General features: G+C 40.5%; 2 protein-coding genes across 6 annotated transcripts; both read right to left on the bottom strand.

The window, feature by feature from the left end:
* Positions 1-241: 241 nt before the first annotated feature.
* Positions 242-15268, bottom strand: LOC117752595 (actin-binding LIM protein 1-like). Of its 5 annotated transcripts, XM_034570073.1 has the most exons (21): positions 15141-15268; positions 11760-11903; positions 9587-9770; positions 9380-9489; positions 8299-8425; positions 8038-8131; positions 7866-7953; positions 7682-7740; positions 7423-7479; positions 6466-6543; positions 5504-5674; positions 4870-4899; positions 4662-4791; positions 4442-4531; positions 4009-4056; positions 3225-3289; positions 2979-3024; positions 2866-2873; positions 2275-2349; positions 1528-1608; positions 242-1014 (listed from the first exon to the last, which is right to left on the bottom strand). In XM_034570073.1, the coding sequence occupies exons 1-21, from the start codon at positions 15151-15153 to the stop codon at positions 901-903; spliced, it is 1812 nt and encodes a 603-aa protein (XP_034425964.1). In that variant the 5' UTR covers positions 15154-15268; the 3' UTR covers positions 242-900. The 5 variants fall into 5 exon arrangements, with proteins under 5 accessions (XP_034425964.1, XP_034425966.1, XP_034425967.1 ...); XM_034570075.1 differs by lacking the exon at positions 2275-2349; XM_034570076.1 differs by lacking the exon at positions 4442-4531.
* A 2414-nt stretch (positions 15269-17682) lies between these two features.
* Positions 17683-22700, bottom strand: mfsd1l (major facilitator superfamily domain containing 1-like). The gene is made up of 13 exons (XM_034570072.1): positions 22596-22700; positions 21558-21658; positions 21310-21419; positions 21165-21220; positions 20938-21081; positions 20688-20846; positions 20475-20590; positions 20134-20234; positions 19650-19761; positions 19393-19530; positions 19022-19161; positions 18809-18920; positions 17683-18696 (listed from the first exon to the last, which is right to left on the bottom strand). Exons 1-13 carry the CDS (start codon positions 22615-22617, stop codon positions 18556-18558), a joined length of 1452 nt encoding a protein of 483 aa, XP_034425963.1. The 5' UTR covers positions 22618-22700; the 3' UTR covers positions 17683-18555.
* Between the last annotated feature and the right edge of the window lie 218 nt (positions 22701-22918).

Raw genomic sequence — 22918 nt, 5'->3', positions numbered from 1 at the left:
AAAAATGTGAAGGGTGTAGGTTAAATCCATTCTGTAGTCAAACACTGTGAATCAGGTATCATGGGAAGCTTTATTCACAAAGAGCTGGACCAAAGGCTTCAGACTGGAAAACCCATATCTTTAACCAAACTGTACATGAATCTGTCTGAATTTAAACACCTTAAAAACTCTCAAACTGTGTGTTATATAGTCAGTGATTCTCTATTTTTCTGAAAGCAGGCAGGAAAGTGGTATTGTTGTAAATTTTAGGGATCCTAACCTTCAGCATACCTCACCCAAAATCTTGTAAATATGTTTATAGATATTTTAGGAATAATTCAAACATGAGTTGTCTTCAAAAACTTTGTGTTGTTGAGGTCAGTCCAAGGTTCTGCACAATTGTTCCTTAGCAACCTACCGTGGGAGGATTTTAGTGATCTGGCGCCCTCATCAGGGCCGTGGAAACATACAAGCAGCACCTTTTTTGTTTTGGCTAATATGATCACTTGGTAAAGGTTAGATTAGGTTAAGGTATGACTTCAACCATCAGTCGGAAACAGGTTGCAAAGCTTAAAAAAGACATTATTTTTTGCCAAGCTACATAAACACCACACAACATTCTCCATTTGTGAAGAATGTGCAAAAATTATATTCAGCTGAATCGTCCAATATGAACGTAATTCCTGGGGAGACAGGGCTGACGAAGGAAAAACAAATCAAGGCTATATATCACTGAAGCCAAGGTTCAAGCTAAGTAGAGTTCCAGTGTTCATATCTGCGTTGAGGTTATTGGACTTTAACCATCATTCATCACAATGACCTCCACGGACTCGCTGGGTGGCCGCTGCAAGCCTGGGATTTGTGCTGTTCTAATGTTCGTGAATAAATGTCCAATAAATAAAGATGTGCATCAGGCAGCAATCAGAAGAGATTTGCACTCTTCTTCATGTCATTACGTTTCCAGAGTGGGAGTGTGTAGAACTCTTGGATCTCCATGCCAAAGATCTCATAGAAAGAACCCGGGGAAAGGTGGCACTGCAGGAAAGAAAGAAGAGAGAAGAATGAAGTAAATGTGGAAAAGCTGCACTGTGGCCCAATGACAGGTTCAATTCTTTGAAACTTTATTGTACTATGAGAAAAGTACAGCATGCATGCATGGGAAATGTTTGCATAAATAAAAGGGAAATACTCTATCTTTCTTTTTAATTCCTTCCCTCTCATTTCTCCTGTTTTGTCTTTCTAATTATTTTTTTCTTTCTTTTTGCTTCTCATTTCCTTTTGTTTCTTCTTTTTGCTTTGAGCATATTCCTCTTTGTTCTCTCTCTCTTTCTTTTCTTTCTCCTCTTTCTTATTCCTTTTTTCTCCTTTTGCAATGTTTCTTGTCTCTTTTTCTTTCTTTATATTTCCTTCTTTCCTTACTTTCTGTTTTTTCTTTCTTTCTTCTTTCTCTTATTCTCGAAATAAACTGTATTTCTTATTCTAAAATAAAACTTTCAAATAAAAATCTGTGTTTCACTTCACAGATGCTTTTCTCACATTTCACTTTACCTCCATTCTGGTTCTGTCGACGTCCCTCGGCAGCTTCACTCGTCTTCTGTTGGTCACTGCGAGCATTTCATATGGGTAGACCTTGACAAAACAAAGACTGGTTGAGAACGCTGATCACAAACATACGAGACACTAAAACACAATCTTTTGAAGACGTATACAAGCTATTGAAATAGAGGTGGAGTTAGAACATCATGTACCATGCATACTGTATATGCATATATTGTAAAACCACTGCACAGTTAGCAGGGGTCAGTGCTTTAAGCTTTAGAGATGAAAACACTTTCAAGGACCTGCAAGCGTCACATATTGTGCTGTGAAGGAAGGGTGATAATAAAGTTGTCCTTGAAACCTTGGTGCATTCAGCACTATTCTACAGCTGCTAAACAAGCTTGTGTTTGAATTCTTTCCTGAGCTCCACTGAAGTTTATTTTCAAGTATTTTCTACCTCCACAATAGAGGTTATGTTTTCACCCCTGCTGCTTGTTTGTTGATTGGTTTGTCAACAAACAAGGGATTAGCAGAATTTTTTTAAACTTAATTTAACATTGCGAGATAGGACATTTTTCAACATTTTCACTGATTTCTCAGGAAGTCCTACATGGAAGTGTGTTAAATTTGGTGCAGCGTGATCGAATTTGGCGAAGGTCTAAGCTCTACTGAGTGTCATTCTAGTTTTTGTTGTTCTTACATGACAAAATCTGAATTAAATGACGGCATAAACATGAATATACAAATAATACTTGCTTTTGGTTCCAACAAATTAGGCATGGACATTCCTCTGTCCAGTCTGGCTAATGGATGTTGACTGTCATAGATGAGCTACAGAATGAAGCAAACACATGCAGTCGCAAAAAGTCACCACTTCCGAGCTCAGAGCTACAAATATGTTAGTAAAGCATATTTATAGAGTCAGTTAGGCAAATCAATGAAGGTATAAGTGCAACTGTAACCTGACCCTGAGTTCACTGTTTATTAGATAGGGCTGGGCAATAAATAATTTATTAATCAATGAATGTGTTTTTCTTTATTAAGTTCAATATATATAAATATAGTGCTTATAGGTACTGTGTAAGCACGGTGAGGAGAATGAACTTGTCTACCTGAGATTTTCTTCACAACCTTTACTTAGGAGCAAAAATCTTTAAACCTAAAATAAATAATAATGTGATATTTATCATGATAATAATCAATATCGACTAATGTGAATTTGGCCGTATTGCCCAGCCCAACATGAAGATGCAGACAGTGAGGTAAGGTCAGTTGCAAACAGGAGAAGGAAGCATTACCAGGGATTCAACATCACATACATACCCCATTCACTTCCTATTAACATACCTTAAAATCTGAAAGGCAAGGGAAGAAAGCAGAAGCAACACATGACTATTTTTCATGAACTGATTTAATATTGAAGTGATAATGATAAACAACAGAGACATAAACATACTAACCTCTGAATCTGTCATCATTGTAGTGGGAGAAATCCGCTGACCGAGGCTTAACCAAGCAAACACATGAAAACACTAAGTTTATTTCATTTCTTTTTCATTGTAAATTTTCATTAAAAATCCCCAATACCAACATTAACAACTCAGATATTTGTGTAGTTCAGAGTCAAACTTTAAATAGGAGGTGAATAATTACTCATATGTACAATATATGACAAATTGGTTACAGGTAAGTGATGCTGCTCCTACCGGATGGAGGCCGTTGCGACCGTATCCGGGCATAGATAAAGTTTGGGATGTGGGTGAATTTGGATCTACGAGAGAGTGAAACAGCAGAGACTGGAGATTAATTAACCATGAGACTTCACGCACTCAGTCTCAGCTCTTTGCCCAGATTAGAGCAGACTTACTGAGTGAACGTAAACACACCAGGTATAAGCACCTTGTCAAGTTCTTAGGCTTTTGCTAATTGTTCTGTAAAACGGTCTTCTCAGTATTGCTCTATTTTTATACTTACTTTTCCCATAAAACCTTTATTTTACATGTTGTTATCCTTCTATTCTTTAGGTTACACAAGGGTACGTTCAAACTAACAAACTAACAAATAACTTGTTGTCAGCTTACATGCATTGAGTGCTGACTTATAGTTTGACCTCATATGACTCTTATGGCCTCAGACACGGGAGGGTTTAGATCCTGCTCAGGGATTCAAATAGACTTTGGCTGTTCTGTTGTCTGCTTGTTCTAATCAACCAGAACTAACTGGCTGCATCAAACTGTGTTTAAATGTGCCAAACAACATAAACGTTAAATCAGCTCCTAACTTCATCTGCAGAGCTTTCATAATTATCTTTGACTTGCTGTACAAGTATCAGTATCAGTGAAAGTATAAGCATAAGTAGAAAAACGTGCAAGAACACAAATATTTTAGAACGCAACATGTCTAGTTTTAAATTTTACTGTTAACTTATTTAAAGATCATTGATATGAAGTTTTAAAAACTTAACTGAACGATGAAAGAGTCAAACTGTACCTTGCTGTTTGTAAATTGGAGGCCTCCTGTACATGTGAAAGCCTTCATCTGCACAATGAAAATAAATATTTATATTTATATATTTAATCTTAATATTTATCACTGAAAGCAGAAAAAAGAAATTTTGCAGATTATGCAGAAAGGGGAAGAAAAGGAGTGGAGAAGATGTATTATTCTGTCTGAGGCAGAAACAGTTCTCTGACACTTTGACCACTAGAGGGCAGTGACTCTGTGCCGTCCCTCTCTGCGTGTGTTTGTTATTCTCAAATTGCACTCACAACTGATCTAATGTAGTTAACTGAATAAAGTAGTAGGTCTCCCATTCAATATTAGTGTCTGGGTTTAAGAGGCAGCAGAGGGTTACCCTAACAGCAGAGTGGAGGAGGAGGGTTGCAGGAAAGGTCAGGGGTCAGGTGGAAGGTGGGGGTCTTACCTTTGGTTTGAGGGAGAAAGTGGGGACATAAAGGGGAAGTGGAGCAGGTTTCATTGTTGCCAGAGAATAAAGAGGGAGAAAGCATCAACGCTGGAGTGGGAGTGGAAGGATGAGGAGGAGGAGGAGGAGGAAGAAGAGTCGTGGGGACAGAGACAAAAGTGAGCATTGGACGTTGAATCTCTTCACAAAAGGTGGTGTGAAGACTGAGCGCTCCCCTCACCTGGCCTGTGGAAGTGCTGTGGCGATCTGGACAGAGCTGGAGTGTAGCTGTGTCGTTGGTACGTGGTGTGAACTCCAAAAGATCCGTGGCTTGTGGATCTCGGTATGTTCCTCCTCATTTCGAAGCCCTCCTTGAGAACAGAAGGAAAACCAAATAGTGAGGAATACGAGTGTGTACGATGTGTAAAGTTGATAGAGAAATCATTTACCTCTGTGGTTTCAGATACATTTCCTGTTGACTAAATGAGAAAGGCAGAAGAAGAGATTTGTATATATTAACTCAATAACACATCAATATACATATTGTAAGTTCAGGTAAAAACCTTATATCTCCAAATAACACTGATATCTATGAGTGTGTGCAATCTGGTGCAGATCCAAATCAAAATCCAGATCGGGTGCCATTCTAATTTGAGTATGCATTTTTGCATCAAAGTCGGGGGGGGAGTGGAAGAAGCAGAATTTGAAAGATCACAGAGTTTGGAGTTACGAGGTTTTCACATGAAGACGTACGAAAGGTAGGAAACAAAAAGGATTTGATTATAAAGGTACATCTGACGTATTATTCTAAGTTGGCTTCTGGTAACCTGGCAGTGATCATTAAAACAGTCAGCGACAACAAATAATTAAATACTGCTACCTCCATTTTAAATGTGCATTGGACGAATTCCTAGAAATGTGACTTATTGCAAATCCTGACAAACTAACACTATTGCTGTAAAAACACATTTGTCCATTTTTATTAAAGAATGTGATGCATTTGGGGCTAAACACAGCAAAACAGCAAAACAATGACACACAAACATGTCACTGGATATGACTCGGAGCATTGAATGAAGTTACCTCTGCAGGGTTTGACCTGTCCTGTCTGCTGCCTTTGTTGTCCACAGCAGGTGGGTTGTTGTTCACAGACTTATAGGATATCATATCAGGATACTCTATATCATGTATAGCCTTGACTCTGGGAATTGCCGCTAAGTCTCGGTAGTCAATGATCTCATTATCTACTTTTGCCTGGGGAGCAGGAGAGGAGAGGGAGAAGGAGAGGAAGAGGGAGGGGGTGAGGAGGACACAGAGGACGGGAGATACGAGGATCAGACAGTGCAAGTAAGGTCAGGTGAAAGGTCAGAGGTTGCTCATTACGTCATTTCAAGGAGGAATGAAACTTTAATCCCACAGCACCATGTCGGTCTGACTTTGGCACGTGAAATAAACAGATCTACTGTAGGAACTATTTCTGATTTACTATAAATTTAATTTCTATAAAATCTATCTATAAAAATCTTGTGTGACTTGATGGGGTTAAAGTTCACTCCATTCAAAAAACCAACAGGGTGTGGATCAGATGAGGGTGGGTGGAGGAAGGACAGGCTACTGGCAGCACCAATTTTTTTTTCTAATCAGTGTCAATCTGAATTGTCAGCGCATTCAAATTGATGAAGCAAATAAATCTAAACTCTTTTTCAATGTGTGGTTGTTTTTCTCAGCGTATGAATAAATTGATTCAACATTCAACCACAATTGAAATCACATTTTCTTTTCTCTCACAAGCAAGATGACACTAGTTCCGATCAGTCAAGGTAAAAGTGATTTTTTTTTTTACTGCTTTTAACATTCTTCAAATTAACTATTTTGCTAGTTGTATGCATATTCAGTTACAGTCAAAGAGTAATATCTGGCAAGAGAGACACTTTGTCCATGCGACCCCCCTGTATGAACAAAGGGATAAATGACACGTGAATAAGCCCACGGGGAAAAGTGTGCACCATGGAAGATGCTGAGCAGATGTCGGCAGCAGAACTTACGCAGATCGTTCGACCAGGACTCCCCGGGGTGCACGAGCCCGGCCTGGAGCACGAGCTTTCAGAGGAGGATCTAGTGGGCTACGGACAAGAGAAATGTGGTTAGTTAGTTTGATTCATAGGATGATCGAAAGGAGACATTCTATGCTCATAATCAGGTTCATAAGTTCGATGTAGGTTATTACTTCAAAAAGTGAACTACTGTTCATCTTCCTCATACTGACTATTGCTGCAGCTCCTCTTTTCAGCCTCTGTCTAAAATGCCAGGTTTTAGTTTCTGTCTCTTTAAGGCCCCCCTCCCGATAAAGCCCGGTCTGCTCTGATTGGCCAGCTGGCTCACTCTGTTGTGATTGGTCACCCTGTTCCAGCATATAGGAAATTATTTATTTTTAATTGTATTAATTCTATTATCTATTTTGGCCTTCGCTCTCGCTTTACCTCGCTTTTCTGCTTCGGCTTAGGATCAACCTGTAATGCAACATATTCACATGCACACACAACTTGGTGCTTGCATTATATCAGGAGCACTTTTCTATTCACCCTTGTAGTGTGCAGAACAGCCCCGGTACAATATGTGCAATATAATGTTCTGTATTGTAATTTCTGCTCATTTGCACAATGACACCAGTCAGGTGTGGCTGTAACAGTACTTAGTAGAGAAATAGCACAGTAGTGCACATTAAATAGTGCAGGTTCTAGCAGATTGCAAGGCCAGAAATGAACACAGCCAAGCATGCAGCACTGTCAACCAACAAAGCTCAGACTTCCTTTTAAAATGTTATGTGCAAAATGCATTTTCTATTGCACATAACATACTGTTGCTTGTCTTAGTTATTCTTGAAAGCCAAAAGGCAAAGTGTTCTTGTTGCATGTGAAACAAGCGTGTGTGGTTAATCTCAGACACTGAGATTACAGCCGGCCTCACTCAGTGCACACCGCAGACTAGCTCACAATATTAACCTTCAGTTCACGTGAGGGGAAAAAGAAATCAAGGCAGGGTGCTTTTGCTCTGCTGACCTGGGAGGGAAGAGAATGTGTGAAGACATGACACCAAACAGCTAAAAGTCTTTATCGGCTTACACAGATATCTGTAAATGAGATATTAACGGTTTATTTTGAGAAAGCTGTAACAGTGGTATCATCTCATGCTGCCTCTAACATATGGAAAGGCATCTGAAACATTAAAATGCAGTTGATTGTTAAGTTTAGGAGAACTCACCCTGTAACTGTCCTCAGTTCTGCTGTTGTCTCTGCAGTCCGGGTGCCACACTGTCGACCCTGTGAACCATTAGCAATTAGCTGCTGCAGCCGAAGTGTCACAGTTTATTAAGAGACTATAAAACAGCGGGGACATTGCGTGTCGACAGTGTATCTCCACAGAGTGATTACGATCCATCACTGACCTTGCAGAAACATTTCTTCTCCCTCTGTGAACATCTTGTCACATCGGCTGCATCTTGCACAACTCGGGTGATAATGTTTGTCTCCTGCCTGCAGCAGATAACGAGACAGGTAAAAGCATCACATAGCATCACATACACAAACTGCACAGAGTGACTCTTTGACGAAACTTACCTCCAGAACTTTTCCTGTTATAAACTTATGACACGCCTCACACTGTATCCCAAACTTAATCTGGTAGTCCCTCTCACAGTAAGGAACACCATCTCTGAAAGACAAAATATTTATAATTTAAAAAATCATCTTCTTCATATATTAGTTGCACAGAGACTTCAGCTGTATTCCTGGTATCGTGGTGTATTTTCTAGTACAAACGCACGGGATAGAGACAGGATCATGAATATGAGACGGTGTGCATGAGAGATTTGCATTTACTTGCTGATGTATTCTCCGCTCAGCACTTTCCTGCAGGATTTGCACTTGAAGCAGCCGAGGTGCCACTGGCCACCCAGAGCCAACAGAGCCTGGCCGTTCTTGATGTCTCTACCGCAGCCGGTGCAGTCTGAAAACACACACATACTCAGTGAGGGTTAACATTGCACATCTAAACAGGCTCTTGTCTTGTAATCCTAAAAAAAATCATGCTTTAAAAGAAAGAAAATCATAAAAAATATTAAATACATTAGATATTAGACAGACTGGTTCCAGTAACAGATTCAGCATCTCATTCCCTCTTTATTATTTCAGGTTTATACACATGCAGTTTGTGCTTTTTCCTACTTATTTTCTGTACAATCCTGCAGAGAAATCCTCTTAATCCCATATTGATCCCTCCTGTATCTGCTTTATGATGAATTAGGTCAAGTTGAGTTGGAGCGTCGGTTTCTACTGAGTCTCTTAATCCATACGGAGTTGTTGTCACTGTCCAGATTTGTAAAGTATGACCAGATTTGAAAGGTAACTTCGGCTCATTGCTGTGGAAAATGAATCCAGTCTACCTGGGGAGGTCTGAGTGGAAATAGGGACGATGCTTTAGCCTGAAGACGTGAAAAAGCAGTTGTCAGGTTCTCTGGAGTTGTGATGCCTTTACCCTGAAGACACACAGCTCTGTGGCTGATCTCAAATGAAATCCAAACCCTCTGGTTTTCAATTAAAGGAGACATAATATGCTCATATTCACATTCATAAGTTTAATTTGGGTTATTACTTGAAAAAGGTCACACTCTCTTATGTTAAGAAAACACTTCCTCATACTGTATGGATTTATTAAGGAGCCGTGCAAGACCAGCGGCAAGTTGTGCACGATATGCAAATGTGGGGCATCGTGACAACTCAATTATGCAAATTCCCTTTATCACAGACTTTGGGCTTTTTTACGTCTTCCATTCACAAACCCACACTAGAGGAAAAGAAAAGGTGATCGTACGTGTCCTTTACAGCTTCATCACTCAATATTCTTCAATATAAGCACACTCACTCCCATACTTGCTGCAAAAATATGAAAGGATGCACTCACTACTAGAGTAGTTCACGTCGGTCGGAGCAGGGGACACAGGTTGAATGCAGCGCTGACAGAGGCAGTCTTTTCCACTGAAGGTGACACAGTCCCCAGCGGGAAAGGGCTGCCTGACAAACAGAGGCAGAGACAGAGGTACATCCCACAATTCCTTTCTTTCTCCAAACATGATTAAAATATTTAATGTTTTTTTTTTCTTCCAGTTACTTGCAAATGGTGCACACAAAGCAGGCTGGGTGATAAGTCTTCCCCAAGACTGTGACCACCTCCCCCTCCACGAACTCCCCGCAGCTGTTGCAGAGCGTGCCGTGGAGCCTCTGGAAGTCCAGCGGACAGAGGAATTCGCTGCTCTTCATGAAGAAGCCGCTCTGGGCCAAGTCACAGCCACACACTGCACAGATGCACAATCACACAGGGAGAAATTAACAGAGAGACCAATATTGAAAAATGATGACCAACCAAGCAGATGAATACTGGAATGGAGATGTTTGCATTTGGCCCCTATGCTTTTTAAAAACTCATTCCAATTCAAACTTTTCATACTTCAATCTGTAGCCATGGTCTCATTAGCATTCCACACAATATACACCATCTAACGTAGCATAATCTGGATGTTAGTTACTAAAGTTTTGTTTTGAAATCCACTGTTTGACTGCAGTAATTCACTCAAAAAGTATTCTTTTGTTCTTTCTCATATGTTTTTTACCATATGATACACTTACTATGTAGAAATCATTAATACTTCAGCCAAGGAGGTTATGTTTTCATTGTTCATGTTTGCATTTGCTTGTTTGTTAGCAGGTTTACGCAGAAACTACTGGACAGGTTACCATGAAAGTTTGTGGAAGGGTGTGGTATGTGTCAGGGAGGGTGCATGTCCAGATCAGCGGGGCCGATTTAACATCGATAAATAGGGCATTTTTTCCACTGATTTTGCAGAGAATAATTTATGGATCTTGAAGAAAAAAATCTGGTATATTTAGGTGACTGATTTTCTATTAGTGTGATTTAATTTTTTGTGCATTTTAATTGAATGTAAAGGGAGCTGTTGGACTCTGAAGGAGGTATAAACACTCTAAGTGCCAGTCTAGTGTTTTATTTGGGTCAGTTTAAATCGGTACCTTTTTGGAGGCTATTGTTACAAGAGATGTTAAGAATAGATACGTACGTAATCCATCAAAGGGATGGATTTATGTGTTTGGAGTCATTTGATAGGACCAAACCCGTTTCCGGCACAACAATACGCTCCGAGGTGCCAAGGACAGTTTTATGTTGCTCTATTTCTGTCCTGTGTTGACACACTCACAATGGACGTGGACGCTCTATTTGAATAACTCTATTTTAAAGTCTGAATACAACAAGCACAAACTACTTCCACTTCCCAACAACCTTAGACCTGAGATTGACAACTGTTTGACTCATACGTCCATAGAGCAAGGCACGTTCTGCCCACAGACTCACATCCCCAGGTCACCCCACTGGTGAAATACCTCTCTGCTCTGAAAGTCTCTTTGTTTCCTCTGCGCTGAAAACACCGTCACCACGTAATTAAAGGGCTCCAACACGAGAAGCTTGTCAGTGTCGATTAGCGGGGACAATAGGCTGTTGAGGAAATATGTTTTTTCAATGAAGCCCAGTAACCATGGGGAATGAGTGTTTGACAACCCGGGAGTTTCTCACTACCGACCATTGTGGAGGTAGAATGATGTGTAACTAATTGAATTTGACGGCACAAATAAACGAGAAGGGGATTCTGTTCAATTTTAAAAACGAACCTGCTGAAAACAAGCTGTTTGAATGCAACCATGCAAAGGTCTTGTTATTTAACTTAACTCATTTAAATGTAAACCCAGAGTACGACAGCTTTGTTTTACCTCCATGTTTTCATCCCTGTCCATTTGTTTTTTGTTTTCATATTTGGATGATGCAGAAATGACTGGACAGATTACCACGAAATGATTTGGAAAGACGCAGTACGGCTCAGGGGTTTAGTTGTTTTCTCCGAAAATAGTTCATGGATCTTGATGAAAAGAATTTCACTGATATTTATGAGTGTTTGCAATTTGGTGCAGATCCAAATAAAAGTCGGGATCTGGTGATTTGAAATGTGGTTACATAAAACTATTGGGCATTGGCAGAGTATGAACTCTCTCTTTTTCCAAGAAATAATTTGGGGTAATAGTCAGGAATTGAATCAATATATATTAGATTTTTCAACACAGCACATGAGGAAATGTGTTCATTAGATTCCTCTCAGGTTTCCCAAACGTCTCAGACACCCAGAGGGAGACCACCGCTGAGCTTGATAACATATAAACTCTTTTCTGAGAGAGGTGTCATTGCACGACACCTGCTATCAACTTATCTCTGGTATACTCACCCTTGCAGGTGAAGCACTTTATGTGTAAGTGAGTATTCTGGACCCGCAGCACCTCCCCTTTGCACTGTTGCCCACACCTGAAGCACTGGATCTCCCGCTTCCCCGCTGGAGAACTTGGATGGCAGCCATCCGGAGTGTGCAGCACTGCAGGGCCACAAGGGAATTGGTTAAGTCAAATGAATAATCAATCAAAGACAACCTCGTGGTGGAATGACAGGGATCAAATCAGGGGATTACCGAAGTCAATAAGACTGGGTAATATAATTTACTGCACAAAATTTCATGATAATCCATCTGATAGTTATTAAGATATTTTGGTCTGGACCAAAAAGTAAACACATTACTACCATCCCACTGGGACCTTTCAGTGCTTACATAACTGAACATAATGTGCAGGCAAGCTTTGTTTTGGCACAGAAACACACACACACACATATACACCAATAAAATACCTACACACAGTCTCACAGTCATGCATAGATGGTTTAATCCAAGTGAATACAACCTCAGACAAGACAAGAGCTCACAAATAAAGTTTTAACACAATCAACATGAATAAAGTAGTCCCATGCATGTGTGTGTGTCCAACCCCTGTGCCGTATACACTGCATCATGTGGTTTTAGAGACAAAAAGCTCCACCTCCCTCCATCTCCTTCAGTCTCGTTGCAGCAGAAGTGGTGGATGCCTGTGGAATCTAATCACGGCCCACTTGAAAGGTCCTGAATGTGATTAGCAGCGGAGAGAGAGGAAAGAATGTGGCACGGTGTGAGCTCCGTGTGTGTGTGTGTGTGTGTGTGTGTGTGTGTGTGTGTGTGTGTGTGTGTGTGTGTGTGTGTGTGTGTGTGTGTGTGTGTGTGTGTGTGTGTGTGTGTGTGTGTGTGTGTGTGTGTGGGTGTGTGTGTGCGCGCACACCCAGCGTACAAATACCCAAGCTCATGCAAGAATTTAAACTTTTCTTTTTTTCCATACACACTGAGCTACAGAAAAGTCCAAAGAATTATCAGGATATATCACTTATGAGGCAAATAACAGCTGGATAAATAATAACATGATCTGGATGAGCTGTGTCTAAACTTATTAAGATTTTAAAACTCGTAAAAGTTGGAAGAGGAAATGTTTTTCGGAGCTGTTCTGGTTACCTAACTCCGCCTCGTGAACACCAAGAAAATTGAGTCACGCACCATTGGTATGTGGCCCCGAGTCTGCCCCACTACAGGAGATTTGTTACTATAGTAACAAGCATGTACTTACACACCAGATAAAGAGAGCATGCCTCCCTAATATAGCTGAAGACACATGAAAAACCAGTGTGGACGTTAGGCAGTGTAGTGTTCACTGATAACCTTCCACCATGAGCCATCTGACTGCAATGTAAACTGTAGTTAGTGATGACTTTTTATGTGACTGAGGCCGATAATCCCCAGAGCAACAGCTAAAAGCTTCAGAACAGCCTGGTGACTTCAATAAAGGCCTCACATGCAGAGCAACATTACACATTTAACTGTATCCTGAAGAAACAAGCCGAGCTGCTCATAGAGACAGAGAAATAATAACTAAATAATAATAAATGACAATTAAATAATACCTACATACTAATTAAAATTATATAACGTGATCAATCCAACCATATACACATAGCACCTTTCATGCAGGTTAGTGAAGTTCAAAGTGCTTCACATATGATGACAATATGATAATAAGACAGACAGAAGAAAAAAAACGATTAGAACCAATTTAAAATTAAATAATAAAATGGTTGATAATAGTTAGGAATAAAAACTAAAATAGAAAAGAAAAGAAAAAAACAAGAATAAACAGAAACTGGCTCTTATTTACATTTCCCTCCTTGGTTTGTTTCCTAGTGTAAAAGTCCAAAATCAACCTGGCCTGCCCCCTCACGTTATCCTTCAAATGTTATTGTTTGCCTATTTTCATAATTTGCGATATTTTGATTGGTTATTTTATTTGTATTTATATACTATACTTTTTTCTATTCTTGGTACTTGTGATTTTTATGATTGGATGTGTTATGATTGTAATTTGATTATTTATCGTTTTATTATAATTGTGTATGTGTGTATATATACAGTAGGTGTGTTCTCGGATGAAAATTGTCCTCGGATGAAAAGAGTCCAAAATGTCTCCCGGTCTTTCTTGGTCTGTCCCAGAATGTGAAGCTGATATCGTGTCAAGTATTAGCAAATGGTCGATTTAGAAAGAAGGCAAAGGGTGAGAAACCTGAGACAGGCAGCTAATCGCACACAAAGCCTTATCTCCAGCCAGAGAGAGTGTGTGTGTGTGTGTGTGTGTGTGTGTCATGATGAATGGAATATCAACAAGAATTTGCTCATCTTTATCTTATATGTTTTGGAACGGCATTATGTGTTTGTCCTTTGATTCAAAGCACAGATATTAACGCTACAGGCAAAAAAAAGCTCTGTAACAATGAGATGTAAAATAAATGTAAATGTTCATATAAACAACTTCCATTCAGTGGCAGCAGAGTAATTTCATTACAGGTGACGTCACTGTAGTGAAGTGAATGACCTTTTCCACACTGTTATGTCATGTATTATCATTGTGCAAGTGAAAATAACTTTGTCCTGACTGGGTGAATAGCCAGAGCAATTTAATCAACATAGATCATCTGTTTGTTCCCTGTAACAGCAAAATAGAATAATTGAGGCAAAACACAGCTTAATTACAGAGGTATTGCTAAAATCACATGCTGGTCTTACCTAAGCATGATGCTCTGCGATAGGCTGTGACAGCTGTGAGTGCACTTTTCCCTACTTGGCAAACGCAGTTTATTTAAATGTCTATATGTAGTTTTCAGATTTGGGAATAATTGGTTTGAGAGAACAAATAGATTCAAAATAGTAAAAGAACTGTCTATAAATGTATAATTAATGTCGTTTTTACTTTCAGAATACACACACTAGAGTTATTACCCAGCCAAATCTCAGATTTATCATGTAATAACAATGTACAGTGGAAAGAAGATAATAAAGTTCAGTATAACATCAGACCGCTGTGGCTCAATTTGTGTAGAGAGCACTTCAAGTCATACACTAACTAGAAATAATCACATTTCGTCTCTATGGTGACAACACAGAGAAAGCAAAAAATATTTGAAACAAACAAAAGAGTGAAATGATAAAGTTAGTAGAATAATATCTTATATTCATCATCACAAAGATCAAGCTCCAAAAGTTTTGACTCGACGAAAATGGTTCATTCTTATAACAATTTGCTGACAAATCCCAAGTATATAAAGATAAACAAATATATGTATATACTGCATAACATACACAGTAACACCCACACAGATCCTCTCTCATCCTCATACACACACACACACATACTTAATATAAATCTACCTTTCTCTTTCATGTCAGTTGCTCGCTGCTCTTCAGTGGGAGAACTCAGGGCGAATCGGATCAGAGTGAGGAGAGGAGCTAACTGGGCTGCTGGTGCAAAGGAGAGGGGGGTGGTCCAAAAACACAGAGGGCAGGAGGGATTGTGTGTGTGTGCATCCGTGTGTGTGAGTGCATGTGTGTGGTTGTGGTGGGGCTTCCCCTCAGAGGACAGTAGGAGTGGCGTGTATTTATTTATATTCAAACACTTCAGACACAGGGCAGAAGGCAGTTTTAGACATGTCATTCCTCATTATGACTAAAGTCAATCAGTTCTAATTGCAGTAGATGTATTTTTATCGGGATGAGACTTTGACAGCAAAATAAACTGCAACCTCCATGTGCAGCTTATTGATCTTTTATGAAATGTACAGTTCCTTGAGTTGCAGTATCTGGCAAATGAATGTAAACTCTTCATGTTTGTGTGCAGGGTTGGTGTCAAAAAAGTTGTCAGAGGTCTGTCATAGTGATCAATCTAATTCATATGTCACAATTCACCCATTGAGATTCAAGACCTTTTTTATCACATATCTACAAAATACCTCTAATATCCAATTTACAGCACAAAATCATCAATATATCGATCAATGCAGGCACCTTCTAAACGATAACACCCATTATAACCACATGAAGAAGAGGAGCATTCATTACTTGACACCTCTGCAGGGATACCGGCCAGCTTCTCACACAGGATGTAGTCGTTGGGGTTGATGAACGGCAGCTGCTCCATCATGGACTGTTTGGGGATGAGGTAGAGCACCTCAGCAATTTCCCCATCCTCGATTATCGACATGCGCCGGACGGAGTTCTTCCTCTTGACCCGGTCCAGGACGACCATGTCGTTGTGGCTGGAGCCGCAGATCCGGCCCAGGCTGCTGAGGTTGAGGAGGCTCGGCATGCTGATGCTGTCCAGACTTTCAGCCAAACAGTTCAGGCTACACACCGACCCCAGGTGAGAAACCATAAACGCAAACCTGGAGATGTTAAAGGTCTTAAGTTGCTCTCTAAGACTTTGTGACTGACTCAGCGTGTGTATGTGTTTGTGTGTGTGTGTGTTGTCCATCAGGCAGTCCGAGACTAACTCCTACCACACGCCCCTTAAGAAGATTAAGTCAGGTATATTTTTAGGGTTTATCTTCACAGTAAAGAGAGGATCTGAGCTCTTGGAAGTCTCGATCAGGTAACCTTCTCCCCTCCATGCCTGTGACTTTGACAAGTATGTCATGACAGGGGATGCAGATCCTGTTAGTAATCTAGCGACTTTAGCAATTCTTTAAGGAAGATCATGGGCTGTACCTGTGTATTTTATCATCCAGTTATGTATTGTGGTGGAAATTTCAAAATAAAGAGCAAACCACGAAATTGCCTCTGTGTATTTATAAAGAAGAAGCTTTTGCAAAAGGATCGGCCCAGAGCTCTGCACAGCTCACTGTCACAGAGTCGCTAAGAAGCAAAGTGACTTAAAATGAGAGAAATGACCTTGGATGAAGCAGGAGGTTGCGCTACATGTCATAGGAAGGGAAGGAACACAAGATAAGATCTTACTGGGACGAACAATTTGTACCAAAAGAGATATTTGAGACTAGCTGGCAGAGAAAGGTAATGTGAGGGGGAGATTTCCAGGACAGTATACATGTATAGTCTTTACAGGTCAGACATGATCTGCTCCAGCTTTGGCCGGATTGTGACTGAGCTTCAGCACCAGATGGACACAAAATGATTCATTTTCAAAAGCCCTTCATCACTGCTGACTTTTTACATGGAGATTGATGTTGTTCTCCAGTCATCTACTGTTATACAGCACTGACTGCAGTCTCTGTAGAACAAGGGAACTCGCCTCATTTAATCTGGCACAGAGTTGGGGACAGGACGTTGGCTCCCAGAACATGGATCCTCAGAGAACTCACTGTGCGTACGTATTTGAGGACTGCAGCCTTATTCAAGGTGCTCTATTTATTTTTTTTTAGACTGCAATGCAAAATTATCTTTGAGTTTTTATTTAACAAGGAATTTTCCATTGAGATATGATATGTCCTCTGTTAGAGTCCTGGACAAGATGGGTAGCAAAGCTAAGTGAAAACAAGTTGACTGACAGCGAAAGCTGAAGCAGATAAAACATTACTAAGAAGAGGCTGATGTCTTTTAGTGTCACAAACTGAGGGTAGTCAACAACAACCGTCCCACACTGTAGTTAATCCACTGCAAACAAATGTGTGGTGAGCTCCACCTACTGGTTGTAGTGAGTCTAACATGTTTGAGACTAAATGGATCTGCCCAAAATCCAATGTGTTCTTAACCGACCTATACCGCGTCCTTCGTGGTCATCTGTCCTGTAGGTTTTGTGTAATCCCGCAAACTAACAGTAAGACAAACAGATAAAAACAAACAGGTAATAATACAGTAAGATCCGTGCAGTCAGGTGTAGCAGTGCAGTTGGTAGCTGGGTTATGAGAAGTTAAATTAAAATGTGTTTCAGTATCAAATAAAGACAAACATTTCAAAGAGGGATAGAGGTTTGCATTTTCTTTGTGACTTTATTCCAGACTTTACCACATTATTTAACAAGAGTCATCAGGAGATGATGTATCCGTACAAAACATGAATGAGCAGATCCACTGGTGCCATCACAGTTAACTGAAGTCAGAATATTTCCCTCAGAGATTAACAACAGCTGATTCAAAACCATACACACAAATAAAAGGTACACAAATATATGCAATATGATTTCATATAATTGCAGATGAGAATATTCACATAAACAGTTAAGCATGCTAAATGATAAAGTTAGCCCACATCCTGTGAGCTGCCTCATGGATTTACGGTCACTCCAGTATGTCTTTATAGTGTTTATTTAGTGTGTAGGTATCAAGTATTCAGGAATCCTGTAATTCATGCCAGTGATAACATGTTAATCCCTATATATCCATTCTATATACGTGTGGTGTCTTTCGTTTGTTTATTGCTGAAAAGATCTGAGTTGAGAGCCAACACTGAATCCTGCCAAGTCAAACTCGTGGCCATGAATATTACAAAAGGTATTTGATTTCAAGAAATGCAAAATATCAAAAGGCACCAATTCCCTACCTAAAATAAATGATAAGAGAATTGCATTATAAAGAACCTAAAGAACTAAAATACTGCATATTTACAAGAGCATACAAACACTACTTGAGTTTATATACTGTTTGACAGACTTGTTTTTATCCTTTAATTCCCTCAACTGTTCCCAAACTCACAGTATGTTGAACAAAATCTGTTTTCAGTTTTCAGTGAGGTTTACAATGAACACAATCTAGTCTTAAAACTGGTACTAGTACAGAAATATATATATATTTTTTAAAAAGGTTTCAACTTGGTGTTTAGTGTCAACATGAAGTACTCATGAGTTGATTGAATTAGATCTGACCGCCTCATCATCCTCATCGTTGTTTGGCTCTTCCTCTCCCTGGGTGAGTGGCTCTCTGTCCGAGTCGCTCTCTGCCTGCCCTGACTTCTTAGTCGTCTTGTTCAGGGTCCCGCCCTGAAGAAAAAACAAACCTCAGCTGAACACACTGTGCACTGTGATAGAGTCAACACACACACACACAAAGCACATATTACACAGCTCAGAGGCAGTTTACATTCCGTCTCACCTGTCTGTGGTCGACAACGTTGAGCAGCACTGAGGTGACGATGCAGCTGATGGTGTTGGCCAACATGAAGATCATCATCCTCTGCCAACGCCACAACGGAATCTTTGTTTCACTGGGCAACAAAATCAACAAAGCGGCGCAGGTAAATACATTAAATAAACCCTGGGCCGGTCAGTGCAGTGCAATGAGACCGTGCTCTGAAAGATTACCTACCTAGACTTGGAGCCTAAAATCTGTCCGACAACCAGATTGGACACCCCTATCCCGACCATCTGTATGGAGGTGGCCAGGCCCATGGCTGTTCCCAGGGTCGCCTGAGGTACAACGAGGGGAATGGATGGCCACATGCTCGACTGCCATACAGCACAGAAAGAAAAAGGTCAGACATGACACATCGATCAAATCAAATCATTAGTAGACAACAAGAACTTCTTTTTGTGAATGCACTGGAATCAGATCAGTACTCTGTATCAGCAGATACAAAAAGTCCAGGTATCGGAATCAGTATCGCGAAGGGAAAATTGGTGTCGGAACATCTCAAATCAAAATTAGTGTTATGTTGAGTATGTCTGATCCGAGCTCACAGCAGCGAAGGAGTAGGTGATTCCCAGCCATATGGTGGAGACCAGAGGAGGCACGAAGGTGAAGGCCAGGAGTCCGAACACAGGCAGCGTGAGGACGGCACAGGCCACCGCAAAGATGCCCCGCAGACCCACAAAATCCTAGAACACACACAGACACACACGAGAATGTCATGTTACTCCAACTCACCTACTTGTTCTACACTGATTCATATGAATTTCCATGTGACTTTTAAACAACTTTGGAACAGGACACTTACTATGAGAATGCCCACACTGGCTGAGAGGACCAGTGAGCTGTCATAAACTGCCCCCGCGATATAGGCCGCCTCCTTCTGACTGTAGCCAGTGTACTTATCCTGAATGAACTTACTGGACAGGAAAAACACAGCAGTGAGGACTTTATCTTCCGAGTTCTCTCAGTTATATACCCTGGTGATATTCATATGTTCAGTCTGTGGAGGTGTCGGGGGTGCACCTGCACGCAGTTCACTCTCATGCACAGCCGAGCCCAAGTTACAAGTACAAAGACTAGAGAGTGAAAGTGAAGTTCTTGAGTGCGAGAGAACTACACTGAATTCCACGTGCAGGTACGCACACAGCTGCAGCTTAAGGTCAGGCTGTCTGCATGGACAGTAAAAACTTTAAGGATGATATCACAAGTGTGCGAGGGAGAGAGTGAGCATGTATGTATGTATGTGTATGTATATATATATTCACACATATTCAGTTGTTGTGTGTTACCTGGCATCTGCAATGAATGGAAAGATACCGTTGTAGAAGAACATGATGGTGAGAACCAGGAGCCAGTATCTTAGCGACAGAAGCCTAACATCCTGAATTCTCTACAGACAGAAAAACAAATAACATAGTCAATACAATGGCTTCGGAATGTACTGCATGCACACTACTACACAGTAATCGTTTTGAATATAAAAGAACAAATGCTTATATTTTTTAACTTTATTCTTACTGTGCAATATTCATTTCTTGCTCATTTCCCTGTCATGGGACTAATAAAGGATTATCTTATTATATTCTAATGATTTTGGAATCAGGTTATTATCAAAAGATACTGTGCGTACCACTTTGCGAGACTGCTCTTGAATGGCTCCATCGAGACCAAGCTGCTTCATCCCAACCTTGTCCATCGTACTGACAACAATTGCTGATATAAAGCCCAGCACACATAACAGCGTACCTGGAAAACGAGGGTGCCGTGTGGCAAATGAAAAAAATACTCTTTAATGACATTTTATCATCATTAAGTCACGCCATAGACCTTGAGGTTGACTTACCCCCCCAGAGGGTCCACTGCATGCCGTATTTTTCCTCAAAGTTCTGGGTGAGGAAGAAGTTCAGGACCGAACCCAGGCGCGAGAACGCCAGGGTCAGACCGAAGGCCAAGGCCAGCTCCTTCCCTTTGAACCAGAAGGCTGTGATGCGGTTCTGAACGACTGCAATGAGGAAAAGAGTGGACAGAATGGTTACGAAAATTCATCAGAGGTGTCGCTGCAAAAAGATTTGACTGATGTGAGGCGGCCATACTGGTCAGAGATCCGTTGCCTGATCCAAACAGCAGTCGGCCTGTGAGCATCAGCGGCAGCAGATAGGGCGTCCCTTTGAAGTGGGAACCCAGGGCAAACAGTGACGAGCCCAAGACACACAGGAAAGAGAAGAGAAACACGCCGACTGCACGGAGGAGGACACAGAAATCAATTCAGCCCCACCGTTTTTTTTCTTTGGGCTTTTGTTTGTTTAAACCTTTAACTTACAGCGATTTCCTAATTTGTCAATCAGGAACCCGGCGATGATCACCACTACTGCATTCCTGTTGATAGAGCAAAAAAATAACTGAATCTCTCCTCTGACAAGCCATTCATCAGTATATGTGCAGGTCAATGTTTTGTGGGTACATACGTCCAGGCATAGATAGCATAGAGAAGATTGTACTGCTGAGGGTTCATCCCCAGTCCCACCACACAGTCCACTGTCCCATTGATCACTGTCATATTGGGACATGTCAGGTTCTGTCAAATAAAGAGGAAGGCGAAGATAAGATAGCGTCTGTCTCACAACAAATTGAGGGCAGATGTTGGAATTGGAACACGAATGTAAATGTGAGGAAATGACTTGATACTCATTGTATCTTCAAGCTGTTATTTTACCCCTTGGAACTGATCCTGCAGAACGCTGGGGATGTCGAAGCAGAAGTAGGAGCCAAACGTCAGCAGACAGTTGAAGAACAGCACGCCAAAGCGATAATACGCTGGAAAAAGTAGCAAAGAATGTGATGACTGGTTTTCCTGGCTAATATCACGTAACTCACAACAATACAAGTCAAAACACAACTAAAACTCCTTAGTACTTCAGTATTTCATTGTACAAGAAAATCCCTAAACACTTATAACACAACAATATCTTCCAGAAATTTAATTTAACACAAAAGAAATATTTGCAAATTGTGAACCGAATATAAAAAAATTCTCTGAACCTCCCAAAGCAGAAGATGACTTTATTAATGGACTCATCGTGAAGAATTGCCTAGATGTGGTAAATTTAACCATCACAAACTCAAGCGCATGAAAGCGACATAAACATTTTGTTTGTTTACATAATTAATTTCTCCATTGTACAAAAGCCCTTTAACTCCTGAAACAGAAAATTGCAATGGACTTGCTCTACTTTATACAAGAATGTGGTTTAGACAAGAAGCATAAGCCCTTTAATTTGAATTTAAATATTCTTTATTTATAATTTATTTCATGTCTGTTTTGTCTCTTTTTATCGCTTTATCTATACAGCTGCATATGATCGTGCCAGATTGTTTTTACATTTGAGAATGGTTCATTTAAAAAAATCTGAATGAATGACTGTGGAGAAGTCAGTTATTATTGTTTATTATTTATTGTTGTTGTCACTATTGCCTGCTGTTTATGTGTTGGTTCTGTGTAAAGTTGAGGTTTGTCTAACTACAATTAAACAAGTGAATTACAAAAACACAAAATGTGGCAACAAGTAACTTCCCAGTTGGTCACATGAAATCTTTTTCACCGATACAGGGGAAACTTAAACTGCTGAGCTGGTCAATCTCAGTGACCCAGTTGTTTCCTCAGAGAAGAAGGTGGAGGTTTAGCTTAGCTTAGCACAAGCCTGGCACTTAAGTTGCTGTTTTAGAGATAAAATAACGCAGAAGTCAAACGTACCTCTCTCAGCCGGCTCCGCCATTGCGAGGAAAACCACTGTTCGATATAAAAGAATGTGTCAGATCACATCGTCCTGTGTTGTTTACATGAGCTGTGTATCTGTGTGAGGCTGCTCTGTCTACCCACAATCCCCCGCTGCTTCCGCCCACCACAGATCTATAAACTACATGGAGTTATCTGCTGCTGCGTACCGATTGTATAGAAATCTGCGCAAACAGCGAGAGGCCGACATGCTTTGTAAAAACTTTATTTACAGAACTTGTTTCCCCCCGTTTGCAAGTTTTATTTATTTGTTTGTTTGTATATTTATTGGCAGCATTACG

Source organism: Hippoglossus hippoglossus, chromosome 19 (genome assembly GCF_009819705.1).
Source record: "Hippoglossus hippoglossus isolate fHipHip1 chromosome 19, fHipHip1.pri, whole genome shotgun sequence".
NCBI lineage: Eukaryota > Metazoa > Chordata > Actinopteri > Pleuronectiformes > Pleuronectidae > Hippoglossus > Hippoglossus hippoglossus.
The sequence above is the reverse complement of the archived record's forward strand: the minus strand, read 5'-3'. Positions and strand labels throughout refer to the sequence as shown.